Source organism: Pseudophryne corroboree, chromosome 4, assembly GCF_028390025.1.
Source record: "Pseudophryne corroboree isolate aPseCor3 chromosome 4, aPseCor3.hap2, whole genome shotgun sequence".
Taxonomy (NCBI): Eukaryota; Metazoa; Chordata; class Amphibia; order Anura; family Myobatrachidae; genus Pseudophryne; species Pseudophryne corroboree.
The window spans coordinates 668167472-668190778 of record NC_086447.1 but is presented as its reverse complement, the minus strand read 5'-3'; the positions used below and the strand labels follow the sequence as shown (position 1 = coordinate 668190778).

Genomic DNA, 23307 nt, shown 5'->3' with positions numbered 1-23307 from the left:
ACCTAAATGAAGTCAGCATATAGAAAAGTTAACAGAACCACACAACATTTATTACACAATAGAAGCTTATGCAACTACAACATTTTTGCATCGTTACTGATGCACTCTGAGCTGCTTTAGTAACTGTCCAGCACGGTTTCTGCAATTTGAATATGTTTAAATTTGTAATGTGCTTAACTGTGCAGAACTGTAGACTCCACAGAACCCTAATAATTGCGATTATATAAAAGTTAGAAAAGTATGAAGCTGTTGTCAAAAAAAAGGTATAAACAAAATGGAAGTAGTATTATGAAATAATCATTAAATTTATCTTTAAAAGACAATTAATAACAATGCTACAAGTGTAAACAAAACAGGAAGAAAAAATATCCTTCCCGAACAAAGAAAAAACAGGATTTTAATACCTACCGGTAAATCCTTTTCTCCTAGTCCGTAGAGGATGCTGGGGTCCACTTCAGTACCATGGGGTATAGACGGTTCCGCAGGAGCCATGGGCACTGTAAGACTTTTCAGGGGTGTGAACTGACTCCCCCCTCTATGCCCCTCCTCCAGACTTCAGTATAGGAACTGTGCCCAGGGAGACGGACATATCGAGGAAAGGATTTACTTTTAAACCAATGGTGAGATTCATACCAGCTCACACCTCAACCATACCGCACAACATGGCATTCAACATAACACATGCCAACGGGCATGAACACTTTTGCAGCAACATGCTGAAAATAACCGTAACACAACACTTGTGTAACTACAAAACTAATAACTGCAGGTAAAGTATGCACTGGGTCGGGTGCCCAGCATCCTTTACGGACTAGGAGAAAAGGATTTACCGGTAGGTATTAAAATCCTGTTTTCTCATACGTCCTAGAGGATGCTGGGGTCCACTTCAGTACCATGGGGTTATACCAAAGCTCCAGTATGGGCGGGAGAGTACGGATGACCCTGCAGCACCGATTGACCAAACTTGAGGTCCTCATCGGCCAAGGTGTCAAACTTGTAAAACTTTGCAAACGTGTTTGCCCCTGAACAAGTAGCTGCTCGGCAAAGTTGTAACGCCGAGACCCCCCGGGCAGCCGCCCAGGATGAGCCCACCTTTCTAGTAGAATGGGCATTTACTGACTTCGGTATCGGCAATCCTGCCGTGGAATGAGCGTGCAGAATTATCCCCCTGATCCAGCGCGCAATGGTCTGCTTAGAAGAAGGACACCCAATCTTGTTGGGAGCATACAGGATAAACAGAGCCTCTGTTTTCCGTATCCTAGCTGTTCTTGCGACATAAATTTTCAAAGCTCTAACCACATCAAGAGACTTTGACGCAGAGAAGGTGTCAGTAGCCACTGGCACCCCATAGGCTGGTTTATATGGAAAGACGAAAACCACCTTCGGAAGAAATTGTTGGCGAGTTCTCAACTCTGCCCTATCTTCATGGAAGATCAGGTAAGGGCTCTTGTGAGACAAGACCCCCAACTCAGACACCCGCCTTGCGGATGCCAAGGCCAAGACAATCACCACTTTCCAAGTGAGAAACTTCAATTCAATCTCCTGCAGAGGTTCAAACCAATCTGATTGAAGGAACTGCAACACCACATTATGGTCCCATGGTGCCACCGGAGGCACAAATGGAGGTTAGATGTGCAGCACCCCTTTCACGAACGTCTGAACTTCTGGAAGGGAGGCCAATTGTTTTTGAAAGAAAACTGACAAGGCCGAAATCTGAACCTTGATAGAACCCAATCTTAGGCTCGCATCCACACCTGCCTGTAGAAAATGGAGAAAACGTCCCAACTGAAACTCTTCCGTAGGAGCTTTCTTGGATTCACACCAAGACACATATTATCTCCAAATACGGTGGTAATGTTTAGACGTTACTCCTTTCCTGGCCTGAACAAGAGTGGGAATAACTTCCTTGGGAATACCCTTTCGGGCTAGGATCCGTCGCTCAACAGCCATGCTGTCAAACGTAGCCGCGGTAAATCTTGATACACGCACAGCCCCTGCTGCAGCAGGTCCTCGCGAGGAGGAAGAGGCCGAGGATCTTCCATGAGCAACTCCTGAAAATCTTGATACCAAGCCCTCCTTGGCCAGTCTGGGGCAATGAGGATTGCTCGAACCCTTGTTCTTCTTATTATTTTGGGAACTTTTGGTATTAGTGAACCGAAACACCCACTGGGTCACCAGTGCATCCACCGCTACTGCTTGAGGGTCTCTCGACCTGGAACAATATCGCTGAAGCTTCTTGTTGAGACGAGATGCCATCATGTCTATTTGAGGAACTCCCCAAAGACTTGTCACCTCTGCGAAGACCTCTTGGTGGAGGCCCCACTCTCCTGGATGGAGATCGTGTCTGCTGATGAAGTCTGCTTCCCAGTTGTCCACTCCCGAAATGAAAATTGCTGACAGAGCTCTTGCATGTCTTTCTGCCCAGAGGAGGATCTTTGTCACCTCTGCCATTGCCGCTCTGCTTTTCGTTCCGCCCTGACGGTTTATGTACGCGACTTCTGTTACATTGTCCGACTGGATCTGCACGGGTTACAGGCCAGACTGAGCCCAGATCTGACTGAAAAGTTTCAGACGTGCTCCCACCCGAGCGGACCCCTGCAAGGGAGCCCAAGCGTCATGCTGCAGATTTGGCAGAAGCAGGGGTGGACTTCTGCTCCTGCGATCCTGGAGACACTGTGGGCTTTTTTCCTCTTCCCTTCCCTCTACCTGCAAAGAAGGGGGAACCTTTGGCCTTTTTGTATTTGTTGGGCCGAAAGGACTGCATCTGAAAGTGATGCGTCTTTTTCGCTGGCGCAGGAGCATAAGGCAAGAATATCTACTTACCTGCGGTAGCCGCAGAGACCAATGCATCCAGCCCATCTCCAAACAAGGCCTCACCTTTATACGGGAGAGCCTCTATATTTATTTTGGAATCTGCGTCAGCAATCAACTGGCGAATCCACAACGCCCTCCGAGCCAAGACTGCCATGGTAGCGGCTTTTGAACCCAAGAGCCCAATATCTTTCATGGCTTCTAGCATGTATGCAGCTGCGTCTTTGATATGACCTAACTTTAGGAGAATCTCGTCTCTATCTATCGTGTCAATTTCAGATGACAAGTTTTCTGACCATTTTTCGATAGCATTACTCACCCACGCGCAAGCAATGGTGGGCCTGAGCAGCGTACCATTGGCCACATAAATAGATTTTAATGTAGTCTCCAACTTGCGGTCTGCCGGCTCCTTTAGGGAAGCCGTCACAGGTGCAGGGAGAATCACCTTTTTTTAACTGTCTAAAACTGGGGGTGACTCCCACCTTTTACTGTCCTCAGCCGGGAAAGTATAAGCAACCTGAATCCTTTTGGGAATCTGAAATTTATTTTCAGGGTTTGCCCAAACTCCCTCAAAAGGTGAATTTAGTTCGTGGGAAGGAGGTAAAGTTACATTAATTTTCTTTTCTTTATAAAAATAAGCCTTCTCCTGAGGTACAGGAGGGGTTTCCATAACTTCCAAAACCTCCTTTATAGCAACAATCATGTATTGAATGCTTTTTGACAATTTAGGATCTATTCCCTTGGATTAACTAGTGTCGACACAGGAATCAGAGTCCGTGTCGGTATCAGTTTGTACTATTTGTGCAAATGGCCTTTTATGTGACCCAGAGGGGTCGCCCGTGGACGAAAAAACAGAACTATGAAAAATCACATCTTCCACTGATTTTCTCCAGTTTTCTGCATGAGACTCAGACTTATCTAATCTCTTACTGATATGATTCACACTATCACGTAATTCTTTCACCCATTCAGGCTCGTGGTGTGCCGGCAGCGCCACCACATTATAACTCTGTGTCCCTAAAATGGTTCCCTCAGGGGAAGAGCTCCCTGCCTCAGACATAGCACACGTGCACAACCACACCACAGACACTCCGGGACTTATAGGGGACAGACCCAAAGTAAAATCTGTCAGAAGGACACAGATAGGATTTGCCAGTTCACAACTCAGCGCCAGTGATAAATATTCCGTGAAACACAAAATGAACACAGACCTGTAGCGCTTTTATAATGATAATTTCACACTATAGCACCAAATTACACTGTGCCCCCCCTGTTTTGCTCCCTGATACTTGGTTCAGAAGTGGAGGAGGACCAGCGTTCTTCTCTGCAGCTTGGTATGAGAGAAAATGGCGCTGAGCAGTGTGCTGGCTGACTGAGGGGGAAGCCCCGCCCCCGTAATGGCGCGTTTCCCCTCAGATTTTTCAATACTAATATGTATACTGGCAGGGGTAGGACTGTGCCTAAGCACTTATGCACTGGTATTTGCCAGTGTTTTGTAGGTTTCATGCTGCCCAGGTAGCCCCCACCCCCACCCCCTTCACCCTGCAGTGCCTGTGTTACCGGATAGCATGGCGTGCCGCGTTCCCGGCCGCTGCGCGGTACCTTTCAGCCATCACGATGAAGATCCTTATTCTTATACACTCACCTGTCTTCTGACTTCTGGCTCTGTAAGGGGGGTGACGGCTAGCGTTCAGTACCCTTCAGGAGCTAATGTCCTGTCAGCCAGAAGCAGAGCCATGGAACTATTCAGGAAGTTGGTTCCTACTTCTGCCCCCTAAGTCCCACAAAGCAGGGAGTCTGATGCCAGCAGTCCTCCCTAAAAACAAAAAAACCTAACAAAGTCTTACAGAGAAACTCAGTAGAGCTCCCCTGGAGTGCATCCAGTCTGCCTGGGCACATTTTCTAAACTGAGGTCTGGAGGAGGGGCATAGAGGGAGGAGCCAGTTCACACCCTTGAAAAGTCTTAAAGTGCCCATGGCTCCTGCGGAACAGTCTATACCCCATGGTACTGAAGTGGACCCCAGCATCCTCTAGGACGTATGAGAAACAGAAAATTATCGACCATCTCGCTTCACAATCTCAGTTTGATCCATTTATCAGTTCCAATAAGTTCCTAGGACAGTTACTGTACATATGTTTTTGACTTTCTTGTAGTTGTTGCTATAAAGCATTTTTATTGAAACCCGTAGGGAGGAATTCAACTGTTTAATCGCGCCCGATCTCCCATCTAAAGTGATAGGAGATTGTGGAGGGATATTCAGTTGTCCCCCATTGTCGCCCTGATCGCGCCCATAAAGCAGCAAAACCCGATTAAACAAATGAGTGCAACATGAAAAGTCCCATTTGAGCGCCCAAATGGGTAAATCTTTGCGCATTTCATCTCACCACCCCCGGGGGTAGCAAGCTGAAATGAAGTTCTTGCAGTAACATTTGAATAGCTGGCGGCAGGCACGTGCCGGTGCGGGGACCGGTGAGAACATTTGAATTCCGCCCTTAGAATTTAAAGACAGCGTCTGCAGTGACTGTAAACGTGAAAAAAACTGCACACAAATTATTTTCACAGAGAAGAACTCTCATCTTCTGTTTGGAAGAGTAAACACTGAACCAGGAATTATCCGACCTACCTTATAGGTTTTCCCGTTTCCTTGAACAATATAGCCAGAGTCATTCTTCAGGGATTCAAAATGATAAACAAATCCAGTGTTTGGGTTTTCTACGGAGCAATCCTACATGCAAAAACAAATCTGGTTATACATCTATAATACAGCACAGCCAGTAACCAATCACAACAAAGAATATCCATTGTTAATAAAATTATATTTACATAACATTTTTGCCAATTTCAAGGACCTAAAGTTCTGTGATCATAAAATCTACACGTATCCCTGAATTGTGCTAAATTAAGTTTGCTTTTAGATTGTGTATTCCATTTCGACTGTTTTAAGTTAAATAACATAAAAAAAAAAAATTGAATCCTTCATGAACACTTAATACATCTATATTAAACGGATTAAAGATATAATTATGTCTAGAGCAGGGATGAAAATATTTGCCTTCTGTTTATCATGGATATCTGTTTATTATATGTATGTCATGGGACGACAATTTGTAGTATATCACATGATTAACCAATTTTAAACTAGATACCTACAAATACAGTCCTTACATTAACAATGTCTATTTGTACTGTACACAGTGTAGAGATAAAGATTTCCATTACATCTATTCACTCACCCCTTTCCCTTGTACATCGGTGACAATAGGACACGCTGCTTCAGTGTACCATGTAAATGTGGCTCGGCAATTCTCCTTTGAGATAAATATGGGGCTACTAGACTATAAAAAAAAAATACAACAATGGAGAAATTTGGAAATTGAATTAATATGGCTAGCAATGCAGAACATGCATTTTGGTTTATAAACACTTAATATTCCCCATAAACCTTCAGTGTTCTAACAGTTAAATTTAGTGTATTTCATTTAAGTACATGTCATGTAAAGAGAACTCCAAATTTCACCACCGCAGTCCAGTTATGAAGGTGTAGGTACTGCACTCGGAGGTATTCAAATCTGAACCCGTAGCTACTCGTTAGACAGTGTCTCACCCCCTCTTCACATACAAACAAAAATGAAGAACTGCATGTATTACAATAAAATTGTATAAAACTGTGCAATAATTATGCAAGTAAAAATACCAATAAGTCACAGGTAGTGTTATACCCCTTTTACACCGCCAGGATATAACACGGGTTATTGCACATAAGCGTGCATAACCCGTGTTGCTGCCTTGTGTAAAAGGGCAGAGTTGGAATAATCCGGGTCGAGTGACCCGGCATTCCAACTCGGGTAGTTTGCAGAGTTGAACACGTGTTCAACCCGGCAAATTCTGCTGTGTACACGTTAGCCGGGTCGTGGAATATGATGTCCTCTTTACGGACATAACCCAGGAGGGGTCCATTATAGTAACTGCTGGACAATTATACATACAAGGGAGCAGCATATCTACCAGGCCACCTACCTACAGAGGACGCATATCTACCAGACCACCTACCTACAGAAGGATCAAACCACTTATTGACTGTTTCCAGCAAGAACACTAACGGCACTAACATTGACCATGATTATTATAGTCTCATAAGTATACAAAGAACACTAGTACTAAGTGTGTCAAATTATTACTACAGTACCCCAGAGCGCACAAGTTTCTGCTTAGGTTTGCAGGTTATGCTTATACCCATGCTTGAGCACAAGTGACTTATTTAGTACCTCAGTCAATTTTATTTAAGCATCTGGACTCAAGAATGGATCTCTCTAAAAACCTGTTGTTTGGGAAGCTTTGCTTTGGAACTCAAACTTGGACCTCAGGCCCCAAACAGTTCATGTTTTCCTGGTCTCCTCACAGAATCACAAGTGAAGTAATTAGCTCCACCTGTGGATCTTTTAAAATGTGTCCGTGAGTAATGAATACACCTGTGTACCTGCAGGGTGAACTGTAACTGTTTGGGGTCATGAGGACAGAATTTTATTCCTTTTACACTGCCGCAATGACCAGGGTTGCGGCTCCGTCTAAAAGGGTTACCCCAGGTTGGTCCGGAAAGGACCCGATTTACGGGGCAGTGTGAACAGGTAATTCAGTTTGTCCGACCCAAGTCCCGTTCACTGCCGCATTCCCGGCGCTTGGAGATGATGTCATCTTCAAGCACCAAAAGAGGTTAGCCATAGAAATATCCTGGGTCCAGCCAGTGATGTGAAAGGGTTTCAAGCCACTGTGACTCTGCTTGAAACCTGTGTTCAATGACCCAGGCTGAAACCGGAAAGCAGTGTAAAATGGGTATTTGAGAAGCACTGGATGATACATTTGGTCATTTATTTTATGTAAAATAAAATAAGGATCCTCCTAAGTCTGAGGAGCTTTTTACAAATGCTATTCAAGCCTTCCTGTCACACTATTTCCTTGGAGCATTTGGCTAATATCTTGCATCAAATAATAAATATGACAGCTTCACTAATATTACAAAAAGTAACACCCCAGATACATTTATTCCCTAAGAAGAATAAACAAAGCAAATATGATTACATTTCTAGAAAGCAAATTTCTATTTACCTATAGGGTATATATTTTCCTTTCATGATTAACTTTTTTTTTTTAAACTGTAACATTTAATAAAATCTTACTTTTTTTTATTTAGAGCTTCAGCCCCAAATAAGGAATATCAATATGAACTATAAAAAACATATGATGAACAATGCAGGGATGTTATGAAATGGACATCCTTACCGTTGATCCCTTCTTGCATGTAAGATGCACTACTGACGAGTAAGTGGTTTTCTCCCCATCAAAATCTATACAATCAGAGCCATTTATGTACTCAATAATTATCCGTCCAGTTTCATCTATAATGGGTTTGCCGCTCGCCACTCCCAAATTTCTGATTGCCACTGTCTCAGCCGGCATAACCTTCAATGAAAAAAATGGGTATTTAAATTTCTGTACAACAGCAAGGATTAGCCTCTTCACTCCTATATTCTGGCATTTTTGCTCAAGTCAAATTCCAACATTAATGCAGGTTGAGTATCCCTTATCCAAAATGCTTGGGACCAGAGGTATTTTGGATATCGGATTTTTCCGTATTTTGGAATAATTGCATACCATAATGAGATATCATGGTGATGGGACCTAAATCTAAGCACAGAATGCATTTATGTTTCATATACACCTTATACACACAGCCTGAAGGTCATTTTACCCAATATTTTTAATAACTTTGTGCATTAAACAAAGTGTGTCTACATTCACACAATTCATTTATGTTTCATATACACCTTATACACACAGCCTGAAGGTAATTTAATACAATATTTTTAATAACTTTGTGTATTAAACAAAGTTTGTGTACATTGAGCCACAGAAAACAAAGGTTTCACTATCTCACTCAAAAAAGTCTATTTCGGAATATTCCGTATTTCGGAATATTTGGATATGGGATACTCAACCTGTACTAGTAATTATTTAAGCAGCATTCAAAATTCCTCAAATATGGAATATTTTAAACATATTAGTTGCTCATTTTTCCACATGAGCAAAAACAAACTACACTGGGCAGGAGGCAACGCCCCTTTAGAAGGCTATGGGCTTCTTTCCGCATCTATGCTGCCAGCACCCCTCGCAGCCGCATGCGCAGACAGAATCCCGGGTCATAGACCCAGAAGTTCAGGGACCGGCGCCATCGCAAAGGGCAGCTCGTATCGAGGAGAGCTGCCCTTTGCGATACTAATCGCATATGTTAGTACATATGTGACTAGTAACAATGCAGTAAGTAGCAAGATGCACCGCATATGGTTGGTGTTTACCTTTTTTGTGTCGACCATTTACATGTAGACCTTTTGACCCTGTCAGTATTTCCTACTGTATACCAATTTTATGTTGACCTTTTGACCTTGTCGACCTACTGCATGTCTACCATTAGTGGTAGACCTACTGACTGTAGACCTTTTAAGTGTAGATCTAATAATCCACACCCATCAATGCCACATTACTTAAGTTCTAAATATATTTTCTTTCCTCAAAAGGGGGGAAACAAGGGCCCACACACAGATGTGTCCTCTTACAATTCTTGTTGCAGTAACGCTAAACAGCCCTTAAAGTCGCAATAACACACTCAGCGATACAGTAAACAACGTCGCTCATTTTGACCCTTCCTGAGCGACATTGTTTATTATATCGCCCCGTGTGTATGCCGCCACTGAGCGATGCGCAGCCCCGTGTGTCGTTAACGACCCTCAGTGTCGGCCGTGCATGCAGCTCTATTTAAACTCATCGTCCAAAACTACATGCTCCATTGTGTATGCCCAGCCCGGGAGGGGAAACACCAGGTGACTGCACTCACCGAGCACATCGCCTAGTGTGTATCCACCTAAATATTCTATGTGTAATTGCGGCTCTACCTGAATGCGAAACACCACATTACAGTATTATCATGAACAGCATTTAGTATGCAAATACAGTCGCAGTCAGAAAAAATGCAAAAAAAAAGATGCTCTGTGCCATAGAGTCACATGGCACTCGTGTGATGTGTAACGTGACTTGTAGTGCACGGAGCAAAGATGTAAGAGGACACATCTGTAAGTCATTACCAATGCTCAGAGGAGGAGGGAATTCATCCATAAATATATAGTGTCAGGGCTTGATAAGTGATTATCCAGAATACTGTGTTCTGCCCTGCAATTTGCAGCTGCAGTAAACTGAACCAGTGTATATACACCTAAGCTTCATGATGTCTACTGCTACATAAGATAATCACGTGCTCTTCAGCCTTGTTCAACAGGAATATAAACTCGCATGTGTATTTGGAGGAATGGACGGTCATTTCATACATAAAAAGTGACAACTGAACTTCAGGTAAAGACTGTACTAAAAGAAATATACTTACAGAATCTTTATTTTCCATCTGACACACAGCAGCAAAGGGATCACACCCCATCACTGGCACCAAGGAGCGACATACATTAATGTAGTATTTGCTGCGCCCGTCTATGGCAAACCAATTTGAAGAGTGCTCTCCTTGTACCTTAGACAAGCTGTTACACAGAGGGAAGAGTGACACAGAGCACAACACAGATGTTGCTATTTTATATCATTACTGTTGTTATAAGTGCAGTTGCACAAACTGTGGAGCAATGGTAAGAAGACCTGCCATGAAAATGAAAAAGCACAAGACTCTACAAACTCAGAATCAAGCCCTGTGCCTCTTTTCATTCTATTCCTCCTTTGTTGTGCTTTACGTTGGACACAGATAATTACAAAATATAAACCAGTTCTATTTGTTCTAAACTTCTGGTTACATTTATAAATCCTCAATAAGGTTTTCAAATCACAAGTTGAAAAAATAAACAAAACATTAACAAGGGTTTGACCAATTGAAATCAACATTATAGCTCATCACACTTTTATGACCGTTACCCCATTATGGTAGTCTAATAAATTTATTTATGAACAAATATATTTGGCAATACTGTGCTAATTGGGTACAGAACGCCAACTGCACCACTCCAAGGCTTCATAATAACAGATATGACTAATAGCACACCCTCATTACCGTGTAGATCTCTTACATACACAGCAATGTGCTCCCCTTACTTAGGAAATATAGTGAGTGCATTATTGTCTTAAAATAAGAATTTACTTACCGATAATTCTATTTCTCGTAGTCCGTAGTGGATGCTGGGGACTCCGTCAGGACCATGGGGAATAGCGGCTCCGCAGGAGACAGGGCACAAAAATAAAGCTTTAGGATTAGGTGGTGTGTACTGGCTCCTCCCCCTATGACCCTCCTCCAAGCCTCAGTTAGGATACTGTGCCCGGACGAGCGTACACAATAAGGAAGGATATTGAATCCCGGGTAAGACTCATACCAGCCACACCAATCACACTGTATAACTTGTGATCTGAACCCAGTTAACAGTATGACAAACGTAGGAGCCTCTAAACAGACGGCTCACAACAATAACAACCCGAATTTGTTTGTAACAATAACTATGTACAAGTATTGCAGACAATCCGCACTTGGGATGGGCGCCCAGCATCCACTACGGACTACGAGAAATAGATTTACCGGTGAGTAAAATCTTATTTTCTCTGACGTCCTAAGTGGATGCTGGGGACTCCGTCAGGACCATGGGGATTGTACCAAAGCTCCCAAACGGGCGGGAGAGTGCGGATGACTCTGCAGCACCGAATGAGAGAACTCAAGGTCCTCCTCAGCCAGGGTATCAAATTTGTAGAATTTTGCAAACGTGTTTGCCCCTGACCAAGTAGCAGCTCGGCAGAGTTGTAATGCCGAGACCCCTCGGGCAGCCGCCCAGGATGAGCCCACTTTCCTTGTGGAATGGGCCTTGACAGATTTAGGTTGTGGCAAGCCTGCCACAGAATGTGCAAGTTGAATTGTGCTACAAATCCAACGAGCAATCGTCTGCTTAGAAGCAGGAGCACCCATCTTGTTGGGTGCATACAATATAAACAGTGAGTCAGACTTTCTGACTCCCGCCGTTCTTGAAATATATATTTTCAATGCCCGGACCACGTCCAACAACTTGGAATCCTCCAAATCGTTAGTAGCCGCAGGCACCACAATAGGCTGGTTCAGGTGAAACGCTGACACCACCTTAGGCAGAAAATGAGGACGCGTCCGCAGTTCTGCCCTGTCCGTATGGAAAATCAGATATGGGCTCTTATATGATAAAGCCGCCAATTCTGATACTCTCCTGGCTGAAGCCAGGGCCAGTAGCATGGTTACTTTCCATGTAAGATACTTCAACTCCACCGATTTGAGCGGCTCAAACCAATGGGATTTGAGAAAATCCAAGACTACATTAAGATCCCACGGTGCCACTGGGGGCACAACCGGGGGCTGTATATGTAGTACTCCTTTTACAAAAGTCTGGACTTCAGGAACTGAAGCCAATTCTTTCTGGAAGAAAATCGACAGGGCCGAAATTTGAACCTTAATGGACCCCAATTTGAGGCCCATAGACAATCCTGTTTGCAGGAAATGTAGGAATCGACCCAGTTGAAATTCCTCCGTGGGGGCCTTCCTGGCCTCACACCACGCAACATATTTTCTCCAAATGCGGTGATAATGTTGTGCAGTCACCTCCTTCCTGGCTTTTACCAGTGTAGGAATGACCTCTTCCGGAATGCCTTTTTCCCTTAGAATTCGGCGTTCAACCGCCATGCCGTCAAACGCAGCCGCGGTAAGTCTTGGAACAGACACGGTCCCTGCTGAAGCAGGTCCCGTCTTAGAGGTAGAGGCCACGGATCCTCCGTGAGCATCTCTTGAAGTTCCGGGTACCAAGTTCTTCTTGGCCAATCCGGAGCCACTAGTATCGTTCTTACTCCCTTTTGCCGTATAATTCTCAGTACTTTTGGTATGAGAGACAGAGGAGGGAACACATACACTGACTGGAACACCCACGGTGTTACCAGAGCGTCCACAGCTATTGCCTGAGGGTCTCTTGACCTGGCGCAATACCTGTCCAGTTTTTTGTTGAGGCGGGACGCCATCATATCCACCATTGGTTTTTCCCAACGGTTCACAATCATGTGGAAGACTTCTGGATGAAGTCCCCACTCTCCCGGGTGTAGATCGTGTCTGCTGAGGAAGTCTGCTTCCCAGTTGTCCACTCCCGGAATGAATACTGCTGACAGTGCTATCACATGATCTTCCGCCCAGCGAAGAATCCTTGCAGCTTCTGCCATTGCTGTCCTGCTTCTTGTGCCGCCCTGTCTGTTTACGTGGGCGACTGCCGTGATGTTGTCCGACTGGATCAACACCGGCTGACCCTGAAGCAGGGGTTTTGCCAGACTTAGAGCATTGTAAATCGCTCTTAGCTCCAGTATATTTATGTGAAGAGACATCTCCAGGCTTGACCATACTCCCTGGAAGTTTCTTCCCTGTGTGACCGCTCCCCAGCCTCTCAGACTGGCATCCGTGGTCACCAGGACCCAGTCCTGTATGCCGAATCTGCGGCCCTCTAACAGATGAGCACTCTGCAACCACCACAGAAGAGACACCCTTGTCCGTGGCGATAAGGTTATCCGCTGATGCATCTGCAGATGCGATCCGGACCATTTGTCCAGCAGATCCCACTGAAAAGTTCGTGCGTGGAATCTGCCGAATGGAATCGCTTCGTAAGAAGCCACCATCTTTCCCAGGACTCTTGTGCATTGATGCACAGACACTGTCCCTGGTTTTAGGAGGTTCCTGACAAGTTCGGATAACTCCCTGGCTTTCTCCTCCGGAAGAAACACCTTTTTCTGAACCGTGTCCAGAATCATTCCCAGGAACAGCAGACGTGTCGTCGGGGTCAACTGAGATTTTGGAAAATTCAGAATCCACCCGTGTTGTTGCAGCACTAGTTGGGTTAGTGCTACTCCGTCCTCCAGCTGTTCTCTGGACCTTGCCCTTATCAGGAGATCGTCCAAGTAAGGGATAATTAATACGCCTCTTCTTCGCAGAAGAATCATCATTTCGGCCATTACCTTGGTAAAGACCCGAGGTGCCGTGGACAATCCAAACGGCAGCGTCTGAAACTGATAATGACAGTTTTGCACCACGAACCTGAGGTACCCTTGATGTGAAGGGCAAATTGGGACATGCAGGTAAGCATCCTTTATGTCCAGGGACACCATAAAGTCCCCTTCTTCCAGATTCGCTCTCCATCTTGAACTTGAATTTTTGTATGTACAGGTTCAAAGATTTCAGATTTAGATAGGTCTTACCGAGCCGTCCGGCTTCGATACCACAAATAGCGTGGAGTAATACCCCTTTCCCTGTTGTAGGAGGGGTACCTTGACTATCACCTGCTGAGAAAACAGCTTGTGAATGGCTTCCAATACCGTCGCCCTGTCTGAGGGAGACGTTGGCAAAGCAGACTTTAGGAACCGGCGAGGGGGAGACTTCTCGAATTCCAACCTGTAACCCTGAGATACTACCTGCAGAATCCAGGGGTCCACCTGTGAGCAAGCCCACTGTGCGCTGAAATTCTTGAGTCGACCCCCCACCGCTCCTGAGTCCGCTTGTAAGGCCCCAGCGTCATGCTGAGGGCTTTGCAGAACCCTGGGAGGGCTTCTGTTCCTGGGCAGGGGCTGCTTGCTGCCCTCTCTTACCCCTTCCTCTGCCCCGAGGCAGATATGACTGTCCTTTTGTCCGCTTGTTCTTATAGGACCGAAAGGACTGCGGTTGAAAAGACGGTGTCTTTTTCTGTTGGGAGGGGGTCTGAGGTAAAAAGGTGGATTTTCCGGCAGTTGCCGTGGCCACCAGATCCGATAGACCGACGCCAAATAATTCCTCCCCTTTATACGGCAATACTTCCATATGTCGTTTGGAATCCGCATCACCTGACCACTGTCGCGTCCATAAACTCCTTCTGGCAGATATGGACATCGCATTTACTCTCGATGCCAGAGTGCAAATATCTCTCTGCGCATCTCGCATATAAAGGAAAGCATCCTTTAATTGCTCTAAAGTCTGTAAAATACTGTCCCTATCCAGGGTATCAATATTTTCAGTCAGGGAATCCGACCACACCACCCCAGCACTGCACATCCAGGCTGAGGCGATGGCTGGTCGCAGTATAACACCCGTATGTGTGTATATACTTTTTAGGGTAGTTTCCAGTCTCCTATCAGCTGAATCCCTGAGGGCGGCCGTATCAGGAGACGGTAACGCCACTTGTTTTGATAAGCGTGTGAGCGCCTTATCCACCCTAGGGGGTGTTTCCCAGCGCGCCCTAACCTCTGGCGGGAAAGGGTATAATGCTAATAACTTTTTTGAAATTAGCATTTTTCTATCTGGGTTAACCCACGCTTCATCACATACATCATTTAATTCCTCTGATTCAGGAAAAACTACAGGTAGTTTTTTCACCCCCCACATAATACCCCTTTTTGTGGTACTTGCAGTATCAGAGATATGCAAAGCCTCCTTCATTGCCGTGATCATATAACGTGTGGCCCTACTTGAAAATACGTTTGTTTCATCACCGTCGACACTAGATTCAGTGTCTGTGTCTGGGTCTGTGTCGACCGACTGAGGTAAAGGGCGCTTTACAGCCCCTGACGGTGTCTGAGACGCCTGGGCAGGTACTAACTGGTTTGCCGGCCGTCTAATGTCGTCAACTGATTTTTGTAATGTGCTGACATTATCACGTAATTCCATAAACAAAGCCATCCATTCCGGTGTCGACTCCCTGGGGGGTGACATCACCATTATCGGCAATTGCTCTGCCTCCACACCAACATCGTCCTCATACATGTCGACACACACGTACCAACACACAGCAGACACACAGGGAATGCTCTTATCGAAGACAGGACCCCACTAGCCCTTTGGGGAGACAGAGGGAGAGTTTGCCAGCACACACCCAAGCGCTATAATATATATGGGAACAACCTTATATAAGTGTTGTTCCTTATAGCAGCTTAAATATATCCAATATATATCGCCAAAAAATGCCCCCCCTCTCTGTTTTACCCTGTTTCTGTAGTGCAGTGCAGGGGAGAGTCCTGGGAGCCTTCCTCACAGCGGAGCTGAGCAGGAAAATGGCGCTGTGTGCTGAGGAGAATAAGCCCCGCCCCCTATTTCGGCGGGCTTTCCTCCCGTAGTTTTAGATAACTGGCATGGGTTAAATACATACATATAGCCTCAATGGCTATATGTGATGTATTCTTTTGCCATAAGGTATTAAAATATTGCTGCCCAGGGCGCCCCCAGCAGCGCCCTGCACCCTCCGTGACCGCTTGGTGTGAAGTGTGTGACAACAATGGCGCACAGCTGCAGTGCTGTGCGCTACCTTCATGAAGACTGAAGAGCCTTCTGCCGCCTGTTTCCGGACCTTCAATCTTCAGCATCTGTAAGGGGGGTCGGCGGCGCGGCTCCGGGACGAACCCCAGGGTGAGACCTGTGTTCCGACTCCCTCTGGAGCTAATGGTGTCCAGTAGCCTAAGAATCCAATCCATCCTGCACGCAGGTGAGTTGAACTTCTCTCCCCTAAGTCCCTCGATGCAGTGAGCCTGTTGCCAGCAGGACTCACTGAAAATAAAAAACCTAAAAAACTTTTTCTAAGCAGCCCTTTAGGAGAGCCACCTAGATTGCACCCTGCTCGGACGGGCACAAAAACCTAACTAAGGCTTGGAGGAGGGTCATAGGGGGAGGAGCCAGTACACACCACCTAATCCTAAAGCTTTATTTTTGTGCCCTGTCTCCTGCGGAGCCGCTATTCCCGATGGTCCTGACGGAGTCCCCAGCATCCACTTAGGATGTTAGAGAAAGAGGCAGAAAATAAGTGAAAGGTAGAAACGCTCATCTTCTACAATACATATTCCAAAACAACAAGATGATCTAGTAGCTTACCTGGACAGATCATATTGCTCATTTGTCTCTTTGTCCACCACAACACACTCCACCGGCAGCGCAGGGCAGGCGTACTTTGTGTACCACTTGAAGTTATATGTATAGTTATCTTCTTTCTAAATGCACAATAGTCTTTTAATACTTTAAAACTATGATCTCTTGATACTTCATTTTTTCAAATACAGACATGAGTTTAATAAGTGCTGTGAGCTGAATGATCAGTATAAGGTAATCCTTGTGGTGACATATTAATTAAAAATAGACACTGCATTCTTGCCCTTAAGTTATTTCAATTTGGTTATGTCAATGGCATTATAATATTATACTGTAATCTGCGCAAAAAAGGGTAAAGAATTCTCAGTATACTGCAAAAGAGTCATTGTACAGACTATGGGCCTAATTCAACTACAACCCTTTACACTAAGATGCAAGGAGAAGCCCAGCACAGGGCAAGTCCGTCCCGCATGTCGGGTCCTGCCCCTTCCTTCCCCGATAAATCACATGCTTAGGATTGGCCCCTGCCTAGCTGCAGAGGCAGACGGAGGGCTGCAATAGTTTGGGTCGGAGCGGATGCGTGACGTCACGCCGCGGGCCCACCCCACGAACAGTCTGAACACTCCTGCGTTGTCCGACCGCGTCCCCCAAACGGTGCTGTGTACCATGCTGAATCAGGCCCTATATTCACACTTTTATTACCAACACAACATAGTAGTCACGCCTGTGTTCACTGCTCACAGCAGCTCGCACTGTTCTTCAGTGTGTTCTCATACCTGATATTCTGGCTGACCAACATCAATCTCTCGGTCACATAGGAAGGTTATGAGTGATGAACGAGCGGTTTTCTTATCGTCATTGTAGGGTGTTCCTTCCATGTAGCGGAGCTGTATCATTCCATCATAGTAAGAAAGCTTGGAATTGCCCAAACCCATATTCCAATAATTGTCTTTTCTGCAGAAACAATACACAATGGTGCACGGTGTGAAACATATAAATAAGTATATCAGTAACTAGGCACTGAAAGGATTGCAGATTATTTACTTTTTTGTCACTTGACACGCTCCGGAGTTGGCTTCACATGGTTCTTGTGTTACATTGCCACAAACATTTATATAAAAATCATACGTGTCTGTGGCAAAACTGTAGCTTCCGTTTTTCTTGGTCAGTGGTGACAGGTCAAAGTAAAAGCCTGTAAGTAAAACAATGTTGGATCACACTGGGGTGTATACTTATTACATTACAGTCGGCTCTGCATTGTTAATGTTCTAATGCCCTCAATTGGCTACCGAATGCTTTTTCTCCAATAATAAAGCAGTAAATACACAATAAAATGCATCTCAAAATTATTATTTTTTTAAATAATATTTATTTTTTAAAATGAGCTAAACCAACAAATGAAATATGACATTAACAACATACATGGAAAAAGTTAATCTTCCTTAACAACATTTGTTAACTGGGCTTCTGGGAATGAAGCTACCCCAGTAACAAAGATGCTGAGATAGGCCATTCGTACAATGGACAGGCAGTTAAGAATTGCGGTATATACAGTATATTGACTTTACTCTGTGCTAGATAAGGGGTCTTCTAATACTGTAGACTCTGGATGGTCATGTGGGTGTAAGATGCATAAAAACACCATCTCCAAAGAAGATAGCTGACCCAGCAGGGAAAAGAACACTATTTATAACAACCCGGATATCACCGTAGGGCTTTAGTAGGGTGGTCTGTATCAATGAGAAATGGAAATGCCATATAGAGATGAGGGCATGTATTTCAATTTAATAAGATGCCCTTCACCTCTGGGATCCCCAGTGATTAAGCAATTGATAGAGTTGGACACTGGGCCAGGTCACGTTGCAGCAGTGGTAAGCATTGCTTTGTGGACAGCTAAACCAGCACTTGTTTTTCGTTTAGGTTATTAAAGAGTGTGTGATTTTCTGTTTCATGTCTCATTAATCTAATAAAAGTTATGTTTTAATAGACATGCCAAGGCATATTTTTAGGAAGGCATTTTCAAAAACTGGAAAGTTGGCATGCTCCCTGCTACAGTATGTACAAGGCGGACAATTAGGTTCATTTGTGCACACAGACACTATGGCGCCCGCACATTCTGCAATCTGTAAATTATGTTTACTGAAGCCAATGCAAAATAAGGACGGACATAATGACTCCGTAACATAACACTATACTATTTAGAATATGTAGTTCTAATTTTGTTCATTAACAAGATTACTATATTATTATTTAAATGATCATAGAACTAAAAATTGAATCAAAGCACAGTGAGATTATAATCACAGAAAGCATATATCTATCGATAACCATCTCCATCTGTCTCTCTCGCTACATACATACATACATACATAGATTTAGCTAGCTAGCTATATATGAATTAGTGCTACAAGGCCTTGAACAGTTACAAAACAAAGTATTAAGTTATTATTTTTCTTTCAGTGTCATAAGTGGTTTCTCACCAAATAGAATAGTTAAAGTAGTAAGCAGTTTTTATAATATTTTTTTGTAAAGGAAAAGAAATAAAAACTCACCAGCCTGCACATCAGACACTCTGCAATCTTCTCCTTCTGCCTTGGATAAGACACAGGCAGCAGCTGTGTGCCACTCAAAATTATACGCGCAGTCATCTACATGCTTCAGGACAGGGGGGCTCTCATAATTACCTGTAAATGCCACAGATATTATTATTAGAGAGAAGGTAAAGAAATGGAAGCAATTTAAGCAATACACATTGATAAAAACGGTTCATGCAAATAAGAGTTATAAAGCAAATCAAACCCTTGCGTTCAATCTGCTCATTCTACATATTGTAATTCACAGATGGTCGCAGATTTTGCTATTTTAGCAAACTCTGCGACCACTAAAATAGCATTCTGGGGGCTGCCCAGCACAGGGCATACCTTGCAAGTGACTGCACCTTAAAAAAAAAAAAAAAACACCTGAGATCGGCCAGTATCCCACACCTCCGGCGATCTCAGTCTCCTTTACATCCCGCAGCTTATCTCTACAGGCCAAATTCAATTGACGACCTGCTGTAACATGGAGGTACTGGCCATGGGTTCCCCTCCTTTTTGATCTTTCGATTTTTATTGTGTTTTACCTATTTTGACTGAGGTTGGATTTGTTTTCTATGTGTTGCCAAGCAACATGCTGAGCTTTTATCTATACTGCATTTGTAATTTTTTTTTACTCTGAACCTTTCAATAAATTATATATTTTCTTTTTTAAGTCATTAACAGCAGCAACAATAGGAAACTGCCCCTATACTTTACAAGGGCCAGGCCCTGAATTGCTTGGATTACAGTATGAAGTACATGTATAACATTAAATTAAGCATACTATATTTACAGAACTTGGAAAAGTACCATAAGTGCATGATGAGATGCATATGCACTGTATACAATTACTTAAATCTGTAGTAATAAATCACTGAAGAAATATCCAATATATACAAAGGGGTATATTCAATTGACGTCGGATCCTTTCCGACATGCACTGTCGGAAAGGATCCGACAAAGCATTATTCAATGAATGGCCAAATCAGATAGGATTTGGCCGTTCTCGACAATGTCATTCCGACAGTCTTTAAAGTCGGAATGACACTGAACAGGCACCCTCCTGCTCCGTCCCGCTAGCAGGTCATCGCGGCATGGAGAGCAGGGAACACAGCGGCTATGCAGCAGGATGGAGATTGCCGCCAGACCTCACGGCATCCAGCTTCAGCAGACGAGGTCCCGGCTCCGTCACCCGTCTGCTCCTCCTAACCCTCACCCATTCCATCTCCTCTCCCGTCCTCCGCACCCACCTGACATCTCATCCACACACCCCTCAGACATGACCCCGCTCCCCATCTCATCTCCTCATCCTTTTTTTTTTAAAGTCGGATTGAGACTGTCGGAAACAGGGCCAAAACCTGTTGAATTTGGCCGTGTTTCTGACAAAAGCACGTGGATCCGCGCCTATTCCACCAATCCACGTTTTCCGACAAGTCGGGAATTCCAGACTTGTCAGAAAAAAACACCCCCTATTGAATAGGTCGGAACCCCTTCGGCAGTTTCGACTTCAATTGAATATACCCCATAGAGAGTAACAGGCATAAATATGCTAATGAGTCATAGCATTCTATCCACTATCATATAGGTGAGCCCTGCTCTATGATTCTCACTTATTAGAGTGCTGTGGTTTATGCAGACAACTTGCCATTGTCCTTAAACTTGGTGGTATAAAAGATACAGCAGTGAGAGATTATTCCAAAATAAGTGCTGAAGTCAGAGTAGTTGGGTCAATACAAAGTTAACGGTCAGCCATGAGAAGCAGATTAAATAGTCGAACACAACCGATATAAAAGAAATCCTGGGACACCCACTATTCCCTATATACTATTTATTCACTAGTGTCACCAATTTATTGTACTGGTGCTGTGGCAGCGAGCACATTTGTCGAAGGCATCTGCTCTTCAGATTGCCATAATATGTCCAATCACCTGCCAAGTACACTTAATAGCACACACAGGACACAGTTCATGACCAAAATGCCCCAGACTTTTACACGTTGATGCTGGACAGAAGTAGTAACTTGCTGCAGACTCAAACGGCTGCATTTTGGCCCTGGACCGGTTCAGGAACGACAATCCTGATAATATCATAGTTAATCAGAGGTTAGGAACAGCGTTCCTGCTGGAACTACAACTGCCTGCAAATATTAATATGTAAATATAGAAACCAGTCTGGAGTTCATGATTTGAATACTTATTTTCAAACACTATAGAATAAGCTTACAGCTGCTTTTGAGTACCTGGACTGCACAGAAGTGTGATGTTGGTTTGAATCCTTTTTCCTGAACAGAGTGAACCTTCTGTGTATTCAAGTAGGATATTGCCATTGACCATCCTTGGAGGAGTAGTAAACTTCCCCAAGTTTTTCTTTTGGCCGGAATTGTCTGTAAAACAAAATTATGCAAATATCTGAAACCAACTAGGGATGTATGCAGAAAGACAGAACCTAATCTGCTGCTCGCCATTTTGCTGTTTTTGACTGTACATATCGACCTCAGGCAAGAAATCAATTCCTCTTATATAATCTTTTAGCCCTGTGTCGGTGCATTCCTCACTGGCACTATCCTCTTCTCCTACTATATTTTCTGCAACGCTGCAACTGGTTTCTGCATACGTATGTATGCATATATATGTTTAATACTATATATAACTTGACTTAAATATATATTAAGTACACACACTAACCTTTCTGTTAAACATCTTAAGACAATATGCAATTATGCCTTTGAAAAATGAAAAAGATTATTGTACTGGCTCCCAAGCACGTTCCTCAAGGTACCCTAGCTAACCAGGTTTTCAGGATATCTAGTGTTCACTCTAGCCTTCTTTCGCGGGCGCTGCGCCGTGCCCCTTTTCTCAGTATCAGAATGCGCCCTGCCCGTTTGTGCCCGCCCTGCTGATTACTAAAGGACTGCTGCGCCGGGCCGCACTGAAACTCCTCCCGCCGCATCTGTCACTCCTATCCGCCGTGCTGCCACTCCTCCCCGCCGTGCTGTCACTCCTCTCGCAGCGCTGTCACTCCTCCCCGCTACGCTGCCACTGCTCCCCGCCGCACTGAAACTCCTCCCGCCGCACTGCCACTCCTCTCGCAGCGCTGTCACTCCTCCCCGCTACGCTGCCACTGCTCCCGCCGAGCTGCCACGCCTCCCTGCCGCGCTAATGCGCTCACAGCTCTCGGGTCTCGGCAATACTGTAGGCTGCTGGTGAGATGAGGAGGGCTGGGTTTGCCTCTCCCGCCGAGGCAAACCCAGCCCTCCTCTGTGTACATGACCCAATAAAAGAGGACGCCGGGTAGGATCAGTGTGGCGGGCATTTTCTTCCAGCTCCGCGGTGTGTGAGGGGGGGGGAGACCAGCACGCTCACTCCCGCAGCATCAGCCCCCGGTAAGTTGAATTGACACACAAACATCATCTAAGACTAATGCTGGCAGACTAAGCTATTTATCCTACTGTATATAGGTCGCCTGGTGCCCCTTTAGTTTTAATCTGGCAGCACTCAACTAATCTTATAGTTTAATGAATTATATAAACCCTATTGAGACACTTAAGAAATAAACTGGCAGCACATGAATGTTATATAAACCAACCTGGGACACCTTCGCTTCAATCTGACAGCACATTTAAAATAAGATTTTAAACCTACCGGTAAATCTTTTTCTCGTAGTCCGTAGAGGATGCTGGGGACTCCGTAAGGACCATGGGGATAGATGGGCTCCGCAGGAGACATGGGCACTTTAAGAAAGATTTTAGTTCCTGGTGTGCACTGGCTCCTCCCTCTATGCCCCTTCTCCAGACCTCAGTTAGAGAAACTGTGCCCAGAGGAGATGGACAGTACGAGGAAAGGATTTTGTTAATCCAAGGGCAAGATTCATACCAGCCACACCAATCACACCGTATAACTTGTGATAACAACCCAGTTAACAGTATGAAAACAACATAGCATCAGTTCAGGACCGATGCAACTATAACATAACCCTTATTGAAGCAATAACTATATACAAGTATTGCAGAAGTAGTC

At 44.5% G+C, this 23307-nt stretch overlaps 1 protein-coding gene across 1 annotated transcript in view; it reads right to left on the bottom strand.

Annotated features, from left to right (window-relative positions):
- The window catches only part of IGF2R (insulin like growth factor 2 receptor), a 490127-nt gene that overhangs the window by 261817 nt on the left and 205003 nt on the right, over positions 1 to 23307 (bottom strand). The window contains exons 13-21 of the mRNA XM_063917832.1: positions 21531 to 21674; positions 19268 to 19399; positions 17760 to 17907; positions 17492 to 17669; positions 16722 to 16837; positions 10242 to 10389; positions 8090 to 8269; positions 6046 to 6147; positions 5436 to 5537 (exon numbers count right to left, since the gene is read on the bottom strand). Coding sequence (XP_063773902.1) covers positions 5436 to 5537; positions 6046 to 6147; positions 8090 to 8269; positions 10242 to 10389; positions 16722 to 16837; positions 17492 to 17669; positions 17760 to 17907; positions 19268 to 19399; positions 21531 to 21674 — 1250 coding nt within the window. The remainder of the gene's footprint in view (positions 1 to 5435; positions 5538 to 6045; positions 6148 to 8089; positions 8270 to 10241; positions 10390 to 16721; positions 16838 to 17491; positions 17670 to 17759; positions 17908 to 19267; positions 19400 to 21530; positions 21675 to 23307) is intronic.